General features: G+C 43.6%; 1 protein-coding gene across 3 annotated transcripts in view; it reads left to right on the top strand.

The window, feature by feature from the left end:
- BOLL (boule RNA binding protein) overlaps positions 1 to 12,198 on the top strand; it is a 117,979-nt gene that overhangs the window by 88,304 nt on the left and 17,477 nt on the right. The window contains exon 12 of one of the 3 annotated variants that reach the window (XR_012905401.2): positions 4,939 to 5,074. The exons of 1 other annotated variant lie outside the window; for it this stretch is intronic. Coding sequence is in view for 1 of the 2 variants with exons in the window: in XM_075934263.2 (XP_075790378.1) it covers positions 4,939 to 4,962 (24 nt within the window). In the remaining variant the exon portion in view is untranslated. Of the gene's footprint in view, positions 1 to 4,938; positions 6,005 to 12,198 lie in introns of those variants that run through there. One more of the 3 variants, XM_075934263.2, reaches the window with a different exon arrangement.

Raw genomic sequence — 12,198 nt, 5'->3', positions numbered from 1 at the left:
TGCACAGGTTGGGCAGCCAGCATGTGGCTGTTTTGAGCAGCTACTCCACATGCACAGCCAATCAACTTCAGTTCCTTTTGTACTGCCATTGGTGTCAGTCAGAACCCAGCAGTCACCCTCATAGATTTGTAGTCAGTTAGTGAAATTAGATAGTTACTTGTTCTTAGTTCATAGCAAAGTTAGTAGTTTTTTATTGTTTAAAAAAGTTGAATTTTTCTTGTTTCCCCCTTTAACAGTGACCCATTTAACAGACATGCCTGGTTCTCCAGGTTTTAAAAGGTGTGTGGCTTTTAGGTTGTTTGCCTATTTCAGACAGACACTCTCAGTGCATTCATTGCTTAGGTGAGTCACATTCTACTAATCAGTGCCCTCTCTACAAGAACCAGGAAGGCTAGGGAGCTTCAACTAAAGATGATGCTCCTGGAAAAGTCTGTTCGCCCAGCATTGGACCAAGAGCATACCACAGCGCCAAGACAACCTTCTTCTTTGGCGGTGTCAGAGAGTACAGCATTCTCACAGTTGAGCTCAAAGGACTCTGTATTAGTACAGTCCTCCAAAAAATGCTCCCATTCATCTTCTCATGCTGATTCCCCCATGAAGAAACACTCTCACAAAGAAATCAGCCCCAGCACTGGCAGCACCCAAGGTACTGGACTGTGAGACCCCAGGCAAGTCCGGCATCGAGAAGGCCTGAGATACAAAAGACAAGGCACAAACCAGCTCTAAGGCACTGGCCCAACCTAATTCCAAGACTACTACATTAGCACCAGCCAAAGTCCCTTTGGCACTGGCAGCGACAAAACTGCATGCAACATTGGCACTGAGCACCTCCATGCTGCCACCTACCATACTGTCAGTACAGAGCAAACATTTGGCACTACTGGCACAGTGTTCAGTGACTCAACTCCCTTTAGTATCGATGCCCGCACCAAGTATTCCAGTATCACAGGCTGTCATGACCAATGCAGATCTGCTAGTAACCTCAGTGCCAGCACTACCTCTTTTTGGCACTAATGGTACGTGCCACGTGTAGCTGCAGGCACGGAGTCCGCACTAACGGGGATTTAAAAATGGCGGCGCCCGGCAAGATGCAAATGAAGCCCGGGATATTTAAATCCCGGGCTTCATTTGCAACCTCGAATGTCTACATTAGCCACCCTAGTTTGAACTAGGGTGGCAGTGTAGACATACCCCTACTCTTCAGTTAAACATTGCTAATTATGCAGTGTTTCTGGCGAAATACACCCACAATGACTTTAACCAAAAGATATTTTTTATTGAACACTTGCCAGACAATAAATCAGATTGATTTAAGGCTAATGTCAGTGACGAGGCGCTCATCTCTCATGCCGACACAGCAGCTTGTTCCATTTCCGCTTCAGTTGCCATGTAATGGGCTTCTTGGCTACAACTGTCCGGGTTTCCCAGTGATGTCTAGGCTGCAATGAAAGACTTGCCCTTTTGAAGGGTCAGAGCTTTTTGCCAAATCCAATGATGCATCCCTCTATACTCTGAAGGACTCTCTGTCCACTCTTAAAATTCTTGGTACCCATGTATCTGTGACAAAAAGAAAACAATGCAGATTTTTCAGCCAGAGATACAAACCAACTCCATTCACACAGCTGCAGAGGCTTTATGATAATAAGCATTGAAAGCATTAGAATAGTAGCAGACAACCAGCTGCTCAACCTTCAACTTCATGTCAAACCTTTTGAAGGGTTGGTCAAAGGTCAGACAGCCCTGATTTCTCCACGGCAACATCTAAGCTTCTCCACACCATTTGGGAACAGGCTAGCCTTCTTTTATCAAGCATGCAACAACATCACCATGGACAGATGAGTGCTAGAGATTGTATGAACTGGTTACTATATCCCCTTTCATGTAATACCCCACCTACCCACCTCTCTCACCATCCCTCTTCCGGGAACTCTCTCACAAAGTTGCTCTCATGCAGAAACTGAACCACCTGCAATTGGAAGTAATAGAATGTGTACGCCAAAAGCACAGGAGCAAAGGGTTCTAGTCCCATTATTTTCTTACAACCAAGAAAACAGATGGATGGAGGCCCATACTCAGCTTGCGCAACCTCAACTGGTTCATTCACATGCAGCATTTCAAGATGGTGACTCTAACCACTATAATCCTTGTCATGGAGAAGGAAGACTGGCTTTCTACCCTAGACCTACAGGATGCATACTTTCGTATTTCTATACACCCTGCACACAGCAGTTACCTTTGGTTTGCTATCCATTACCACTTGCTATTCCCATTCGGGCTCTCTATGGACCCACGAGTCTTCTCCAAAGTCCTAGCATTGGTGGCAGCACATCTTTGCAGAATGGGAATGACCATCTTCCCATACCTGGATGACGGCCTACTAAAAGGACCTAACTAGCACAAGACTGTTTGTTTGAAGGACCATGTGCTGCGGCCGACACTTGGAAGCTGTGAGCTTCTTAACAAGGATTTGAAATCTAGAACCTTCTATTCATTGGTTGTGCCTTAGTCAGGAGGTGGGGCTATCAGGAAGGCCAAGGCTTTATAAAGCCCGTGAGTAAGTGACCCAGGGAGCTTTGTGAACAGGGGCAGCTAACAGGGAGTTTCGAAGGGGAGTTGGAAGACTGGGAGGTACACTTGCCATTCTTTAAAACTTTTAAATTAAACTAAAAACAAAACTTTCTGATTTAAATAAAAACCCTATCAATAACTTAAGTAGCTGTAGGAGAGAATGCAGGCAGAAGCCCAGCAGCAGAGTGGAGGTGTTCCTGTTTATTGCACTCAGTGTAGCATGTATGATTACCTGCCCTGTGGGCAGATTGCGTATCTGTGCATTTGGCACAAGAGCTCTTGGCCCTCAGAGACTGCGTACGGGCTTTGGAGGCCTGGGTGTTTGACTTGGAGGAGCTAAGGGAGGCTGAGAGGTATGTAGATGAGGCTTTCTGGGATGCTGCAGAACTGTCCCACCTCCGGTCAGACAGCCGCTGTGCTGTTAAGGAGGATGATAAGCTCAGGGAAGGAGAACAGTCAACTGGAGCAGAAGGAAATGATCCCATAGTTGGGACCTTCCTTCCAGAGAATGTTGTGGTATCCTCTCGCACTGAGGATACATCTCGGGGGGAGGGAACTCTAGTCTTAGTAAAAGGCAGGTATTAGTAATGGAGGATTCAATCATTAGAATCATAGATAACTGGGTTTATGATGACTGGGAGAGCCGTATGGTGACTTGCCTTCCTGGTGCGAAGGTTGCAGATCTCTCAAGACATCTAGATAGACCTGAGGAGGAGCTGGTGGTCGTGGTACATGTAGGTATCAATGACATAGGGAAGGGTAGGAGAGAGATTCTGGAGGCCAAATTTAGGCTACTAGGAAAGAGATTGAAATCCAGGGTGTCTATGGTAGCGTTCTCTGAAATGCTTCCTGTTCCAGGTGCAGGACCAGATAGGCAGGCAGAGCTTCAGAGTCTCAATACGTGGATGAGATGATGGTGTAGAGAGGAGGGGTGTAGATTTATTAGGAACTGCGGAAACTTTTGGGATAGGGGGAGCCTGTACAGGAAGGATGGGCTCCACCTAAACCAAAATGGAACCAGACTGCTGGCACTTAACATTAAAAAGGTTGTAGAGCAGTTTTTAAACTAAGACCTCGGGGAAAACCAACTGGTACGGAGAAGCACATGGATTGGACCGAGACATCTAATAGGGGAGGTTCTGTTAATAGAGATGCTGTATGTTCTAGTCAAGAGGAGAGGATGGAAGTATGGGTCAAATAAGATGAGACACAATCAAATGAAAAAGGGTCTAACACATCAAGAAATGGGAGACAGATAAATAGTGACAAATTATTAAAGTGCTAAATAGAAGTCTAAATAGTAAAATAGGTGAACTAGAGTGCCTAGTTTTAAAGGAGGATATTGATATAATAAGCATCACGGAAACTTGGTGGAATGAGGACAATCAATGGGACACAGTCATACCAGGGTACAAAATATATTGGAAGGATAGAACAGGTTGTGCTTGTGGGGGAGTGGCATTATACATGGAAGACAATGTAAAATCAAATGAAGTAAAAATATTAAATGAGTCAAAATGTTCTATAGAATCTCTATGGATAATAATGCCATGCTCCAATAATAAGAGTATAGCAGTAGCAATATATTATTATTATGGAAAAACAAAATCCAGTGCTAGTACAATAAAGATGTCGAAACACTCTACTCAAGAGGAATCATGTATACTAAATACATTTATGATCATGTAAATGCTTATATTGTTTGGTGCCTATAACCATTAGTTTTCCTCATACCTTGACCTTTCAGGCATGTTTGTTCTTTGAATCCATTTGAATTCATACTTCCAGAGCTCGTAATTAACACCCCCACAATGAACCAAAATGTGTTATTTATAGTTAATAATAATATAATTAGAGCTACAATTTCATTGTGGGATTTTTGAAGGTAAAGTCATGGATAGGCATTGTGAAAAAAGCAATAGCCATTAATACAATACTTGGCACTTTTAAAACACATTTTACTAGAAACTTCTAAGTACTTAATTCAAGCCTCGCAACATACTTTTGATGTTAGTATTATACTTGTTTTGTAGGCGAGAAAACTGTGAAGATAAATGTCTTGCTTAAGGTTACACAATTAGTCTTTCACAACAATGGGAGCAGAACTTCTGAGTTCTTTCTCCCCATCCAATCTGCTTGTCTCAATCTGTAGAACAAAAATATTATTTGAACTCCATTGAGTAATTTTGATGAATTTCATATTGATATGTGTTGGTTCAGGGAAATTATTTTCAATCTCTCCATATGTTGTTTCCTTCTGCACTCTCTTTACCACCTATTCTTTTTCTCTGTTTGTAGTCTGCTCTCATTTCAACTTAGTTTTTCTCTCCATTTTTTCTGATCTGTATATTCTCTCTCTTTACTTGACAGACATTGTGGAGCATTCATTATTAAGCCATTTGGGCAGCTCTAGTCCAGATGTACTGATTTTCTTGTGCAGTCCTCCCCGTGTGGCCAAGATCCATCTTCAACGAACCAGCTAGCAGCTTCCCATTGTGAAATTAGGGTCAGTTCATTCTTGCAATACCTGAACGTTGCAAACCAGTTAGATGTCAAGTGTGCCAAAGTATAACCAACCCAATTTGCAAGATTCTCTAGTTATCTGCTCTATGTTTGTGTCAATTTCTTTATTAATCAGAAGCAGTGTCCATTTTTATAAAAGTTTTATTCAGTCCATATCATTCATCCTTCAGAAAGTCTTGTGTATTTTTCTTCCACTAGTATGTTCTTCCAACTCTAACTTCCCAGGATTCTGAACGTGTTTTGAGTTATTTTTTCCTAAAAGTGTGATTTATTTTCAGTATTGTGATATTTTTGAAGCCTCTTCTTTAAGTTGAAAATTTTAAATATGAGCCAACTTTAGTGCCAATGTATTCAATTTATTTAAAACTTTTGACGTCCTGTTTCTCTTTTCCTTTATTAGCAATCGCTCTGTCCACTTCTCTTTTCATCCTATTTTCAGTCCCCATCTATAGTTTTTAATATTATTTCATGCACTGGTATCATATATTCAGTTGCAAGTATACAACCATACTCTTTATTTTGACAAGGAAGCTGTTTCTTTCTTCTTTTTTTTTTACATCTAGGAATTTTTATAAAAAAACTTAATAGAATAACAACTTGAACACTGAAAAATCATTAACTATCAAAGGAAAACTAACTCTTCTCCCTTATATGGTTATAAATTGTGGTAGCAGTTAAGCATGAAGTCATAGACTGTTTTTCAAATGATACACTATCATATAGTTTTTCTACAATTTTAAATACATAAATGTACAACATTTTGTAATAGTATGTATTGCTTTACTAACGATAGACAAAGGGACTTGCTTATATGTAGAGGGTCCAATGTTTATTTTTTTCTGAAATACTGTATTTAGTTTATGCCGGTTTCCAAGACACGTGTTTTGGGTTCTATTGGTTAAAAATATCTAAAATGTCTAAATAATTAAAAATAGTTTCCAAACCATTTTAGTACACTTTTTCTTATAGTTATTTTCAACTCTCAGAATGCTCTTTCACTTAACAGAGAAAGGTATATGATGACAAATACAATTTTTCAAATCCATCTATCTGTTGATTAATTATTTAACATCTCAACAATTAAGATGGGGCCATAATCTCTGATAAATTTCAAAATAGCTAAAATTGGTTATTTACTGTGTTTATTTTTAAAACTCTGAACTGTGAAAACTAGATTTATATGGTTTTATTGGATAATATTTACCATCAGAAACTGTATATATAAGATAGCTCAGTTTTGCATACACGTATAGATGAATATTAACACTACAAAATAATATTGAAAATGAGTTTGCATGTAGCAATTTTGAGTTAAATTGCAATGTAAATTTTTCAGTGGCTACAGTCCTAATTAATAGTAATTCATCTTAATGTAACTATATTGTCCTTCCTTAGTATAATCAGCTAACAGGTTGACTCATCTACATTTTTGTGTCTTGTGATGAAAGACATCAGTTTGCAGTTTACTTATTATTGTCTAGTTGGAAAAGCTTTCTTAGCAATAGCATGAAAGTTGAAATTCTATGCATAAACTCTGTCGTGTAAAGCCATATTCTGATACATTTACACAAATGGCATAGCATCTTTCTCAATAAATTTGCTTCTGTTTGTCAACAAAAATACAAATATCAACTATGCACCCTATCCTTAAGTTTGCCTAACACTTTCCATTATAAGACCCTGTGTTCAGTTGATTATACCTTTTCTAAACTTTAACCATTTGAGCTGAAATTTTCCATGACAGGCGTCTGGCTCAGACTGAACGTTTTTGAAAAATTTCAACCAGAACAATTCAGTGTTCTCCAGCAATGCATCTATAGAATGCATTGTTTGGTTGTTTGATGACCTTTTCTTAGAAAAATCTTTTGTGCCCCCCATTCTTTGCAAAAGGGACTTAATTTGGCACACAAAATGGCTTTTCTGTTAGGCATTTGCCGTTTGCCTTCCCATTAAAATCCACCCGAAAATTTGGCCTAATTATTAATTTTTGAAAAATTGCACTTCACACATTCTCAGTAGAAACTTAGGCTATGTGGACCTCTACTTTTGTTGGCAAAACTTCCATGGGGAGTGAAAAAACCCACAATCCCGACCACCAAAAGTTTCACTGACAAAAACATCAGCGGGGAAAGCACTATGTTGGTGGGAATGTCTCCTGCTGACATACCTACAACCACTCTTTGGGGGTAGTATAATTATGCCAGTGGGAGAACTCTCTCATGCCAGCATTGAGTGGCTACACAGGAGACCTTGCAGCAGCACAGATGCAGTGGTGCATCTGTGCATCTGTAAAGTCCATGGTATAGAGAGAGCCTTAGATTTTAGCAGCCAGATTCCACAAAGATTCTGTCCACACTGTGCATGCTCCTACCCAGGCCTGAACAAGCATTTTTACTGCAATTGCTGTTCTGGTTTGCTGTAGGCTATGCCAGATCTGGGCACCTACCGGTAAATAGAGATTGTAGAGAGACTCTCTTCTATGCTTCAACTTATCCCCTGTTGCACTCAGACAGCATAGGAGAAGAAAGATGCCTGATTCCATAGCCTTGAGAGGAAAGGATGGACTGGGTGGGTGTATATTGTGACAAGAAACCTGGGGGTGAGGTGAAAGATGGAGACTTGAGAGTAAAAAGGAAAAGAGGGACATTAGGAATAGACCAGGAATTGGAACTGGGAGTAGAGACTGTGACCTTCCGGCCAAGGAGACCTGACTAGGAATGGAGGATGATGGGGAGGCAGAAGGTGGGGATAAAAAGCTGGAGCGGGAGACTGAACTTGAAAACTGGTGGATTAGAGAGAAAGAGGTGAGGTAGGAATTGAAAAAGGGTGTAATGGAAGAGAATGGAAACACCCTGGGCAGAGAGACTGGGACAAGGGAGGAACAATAATACTGAGATTGGACAAGAAGCCCAGGGATAGAGACTGGGACTGGGAGATGAGGAATGTGGATGAGGTGGACACAATAGGCTGAAGTGAGGTTTGAAAGATCAGATGAGGAGCTAGAAGGGGGGGATTTGACTAGTTGGGCCAAAAGAGTAAGGGTCTAGAGCAGTTAGGATGGAATTGGGAGTGGCTGGGCAAAGTGACTGTGGGGCTTGGAACTAGATTAGGATAGAGAAGGGCTTGCTGGAAAAGGGGGTGGGTTTGGGATGAGAAGACAGGCTAGATCTAGACTTCAATGTTTTACCAGAAAAAAAGTATTCAAATTGCACTCTGCAAATTGCGTACCTTTTTCCAATAGTTTTGTCAGAAGAGGCTTTTCTGAAACTTGGCCCATCTACACTGGGTCAGATTTTGGAAAACCCTCCTCTTTCGCAACTCTGGGTTTAGCAGGCCAACGTTCAAACCACTGAGCTATCTCTCCCCCAATAGTACCTAGGGACTATTGTGATGATTGCCATAAAATAGTGTATATGGAATTTAATAATTCTATCTTCAGAGAAGGATTTGGATACTATTCCATAAATAATGCATGGGACCAAACATTAAACAAAGAGAAAACAAAATATTTGAATTAGCATAGTCAATTCTGTGCATCGAATGATATGGACATATAGAAAAAAATAGTAGGATATTAGATCTGGTTGTAACATTTCAATGGAACATTTTCGAAAAAAAAAAGCACTTTAAGTGGCCAAAATGTTCTGCAGACATGTATTTATTTCACTGGAGTTCTCTATGGTAAGATTTCTGAGATCCAGGGTGAACTCTGTGATGAGGGTCAGAGAAAGAGACACCCAAATAAAAAACTGGACCATTTTCATCTGCATACTGTTTTTCAATAACATTACTTTTTTTTTTTAATTTCCATTCCGGTGCTGAACAAACTCAAATTTTGTAATCTCAAAGTTGTCACAAAACAGAATTGTTTTTCTCTGGTCAGTCTAGAGATCATCCAGTTAAAGACTGCATACTAATACAAATGCACAAGAGGGCTGAATTAAGTTCAAAAAGCAATTTTTCATTGCCTAACTTTAGAGTGCTTTACTTTGCAATCTTAATAATGTTCTTTCAGCATAGGCTTTGGATGCATAAGTGACTTGTGGTAGCATGCAGGAGGTGCGCTGCCCCCCTGTGCAGCTGCTAAAATTTTAATTGCTAAATGGGGTGCCCTCACATGCCCCACTGCCTCTCAGCACCCTGCCGAGGCACAAGTCAACCCTGTTTGGTTTTATATTTTGTTAATATATCTCTGTCTATGAAAGCACTGTTTAAAGATTTTCAACACGTGTGAGAGAAAGGGAAAAATATTTTGCTAGATAAATGTTATATTGATGTTGGAAAAGTTACATTTTAGCAAAGGGAACTGCCATATAAAATAGCTTAATTTGCTGAAAACAGTTACTGCTGTTGAAGTCAATAGGGCTACGTCTACACAGCAGCGTTATTTCAGAATAAGCTATTCTGGAAGAGATTTTTCCGGAATAGCTTATTTCAAAATAGCACATCTACTCACAAAATGCAATTTGAAATAGCACTTAGCTATTTCAGAATAGTGCATCCACACTGGACGCTGAATCGTATTTAAGGCCACCCGGAACCAGTTCAGGCAGGGCATCAGGTCAGTAGCTGCTTTGTGTGGCTGCTGCTTGAGGCTATATGAGGCTCGTGCTTAAAGGGACCCCCCTGGACAGCAGTTTCTCAGGTTTCCCGGCTTGCTTGCCTATTTCTCTGAGGGACAGCAAAGCATTTTCTCTTCTTGCTCTCGTTGCCCTGATTCAAGACACCATAGCACTCTCTGCTGTAGAGCCAGAGCTGCCTCCGGGCAGTCTTCACCTGTTGCAGCACTTTCTGCAGGCTGCCTCCCAGGCTCTGCATGAACCCAACCCCCAGCCCTTGTGGCAGACCCTCCGTGGGTATGTGGGGGAGCAGCTCCAGCAGCTAGAGGCTGCCTGCCATGGCCTGGACGCCGTGCCCCTCCCCGTCTGCTGTTTGGACACCAATGCAGACCACATCGTTCTGGAGCAGTAGAGACACTAACAGTGGCTTCAGAATAAAGGACACCTTCCTCAAGCTCTGAGAGTGGCTTTCCTCTGCCCTGAGACAATGGGACATGCACATGAGGCCCTCCATTCCCCTTCAGAAGCCCATTGCCCTCTGGAAGCTCTCACACCGGACAGCTGCCGATCCTTGGGGAACCACTTCAGCATGGGGAGATCGACCATTGGGGCCCTGATCATGCAGGTATGGCATTCTCAGTCTGTTGTCCCAGGAGGGGGGTGCAAGCATGGAATGGGCTTCCCTAGGGAAAGGGGGAGAGAGAGTGGGGGTGGTGCAAGCCCCATCCCTGGGAGGGTTTGTTCTGTCCCTCCCTCACAAAGCCCTGCCAGGGGTTGCAGTCATTGGAGGGGGTTGCTGATGGGGAGTGAAACTAGGAAGGGAGAGTGGGGGAAATTCGGAGGCACCCTGGCATCCCTATGATTCTTGGTTTCTTTGTCTCCTTCTGAGGGTGGTATGAGCCATCAACAGCATCCTGCTGTGCAGAGTCATCCACCTGGCAGATGTGGACACCGTCATCAAGGGATTTGGCACCCTGGGCTTCCCCAGCTGCAGGGGGTGCTATCAACAGGACCCACATCCCTATCCGTGCCTCAGACCACTGGGCATGAAGCTACAATCCACAGGGGATACTTTTCGGTGGTCCTGCAGGCCGTGACTGACCACTGGAGCCAGTTCACGGACATATATGTTGGGTGGTCAGGGAAAGTACACAATGCATGTGTCTTCAGGAACTCGAGCGTGTTCCACAATCTACAAGCTAGAACTTTTTTTCCTGATTGCAGCATCAGGGTTGGGGGCGTGGATATGCCAGTTGAGCTGGTGGGGGATGCATCCCCTGCAGCCCTGGCTCATGAAGCCATATACCAGTCACCTCAACCCTTCATGACAAGCATTTAATGTCAGGCTGAGCAGAGCCCACATGGTGGTCAATGGTGCCTTCAGCTGCTTGAAGGCGAATTTTAGATGTCTCCTTACCTGCCTAGACCTTGGGGAGCACATCATCTCACATGTGGTGGCTGCATGCTGTGTTCTGCACAACGTGCAAAAGGAAGGGGGAGGTCTTCCTGCCAGAGTGCGGGGTGGAGGCTGATTGTTTAGGCTGCCATCCAGCAGGCCCATTCGGGGGCTGTGCGCATCTAGGAGGCCCTGAGGGAGAGCTTCTCCCCGGGAGACCAGTGACACTTTCCCTTGGGCCGCCCCACTGGGGGTTTCTGTTTCACCCCTCTCTGCCATCCCTCCACTTACCTCTCCCTTCCCCCTTACCTCCTTTACTGATGAAAAAATAAAGACACTTTTTTTTTGGCAAAACTAAACACTGTGTTGTTCATAACTGTGGGGTCAAAGAAAGAGGGATGAGACTGGGGAAAAAACCTGGGAGAGGAGAGGAGAGAGGGTGGAAGAACAGGGGTGTTGAAAACCTGGAGGAGGGAAGAGGGAGCTGGAAGGAAGAGGGGCTCAGGGCTCAGGCTGGGAGTGGCGCCAAGCTGTGTGGATCCCACAGCCGTGGGTGCGGGGGCCTTGGCATCCACAGGAGGGTGGAAAGGGGATGGAGGTAGGAGGGGGAGAGGAAGTGGGGGCAGGAGGAGGAGTGACAGCAGGAGATGGAGCAGAGGCTGGAGTGGGAGAAGGCAGCATGCTTTGCACAAGCAAGTGCACATCATTGCACAGGGAGCAGTCCTGCACAAGCAGCTCCCACCAGCTCTCCTGCCATAGCTGCATGTCTTCCTGGTCCCAGCCCTACATGGTGTGGTGCAGGGCTCGCAGTGCTGCCAGGTACTGCCTCTGGCACTCATCCATGGGACTGGTGTGTCTGCAGAAGGCTCAGGTCTGGGAGGCTGTCCCCAGGTTGTGTTGACCGCCCTCTACTTGCAACTGGTCCAGCTGTGGAGAACAGAGAGATATGATCCATCATCCCAGGGGACACAGTGCCTGAAGCCCGGTCCCCGTCTGCAAGCCAAGTTCTCGGCTGTGTCGTAGACGATGTGCTTGGAGCTAGGCCATATGTGCTCTGGCCAGTGGGCCCAGATGTCCCTGGGAGTGGGAGTGAGATGAGACTATGGGCATGCCTGTGTGTGGTACTGCTGAATGCATGTGTGTGTGCATGTC

This window comes from Pelodiscus sinensis, chromosome 7 (genome assembly GCF_052426305.1).
Source record: "Pelodiscus sinensis isolate ZL-2025 chromosome 7, ASM5242630v1, whole genome shotgun sequence".
Taxonomy (NCBI): Eukaryota; Metazoa; Chordata; order Testudines; family Trionychidae; genus Pelodiscus; species Pelodiscus sinensis.
The sequence above is the reverse complement of the archived record's forward strand: the minus strand, read 5'-3'. Positions and strand labels throughout refer to the sequence as shown.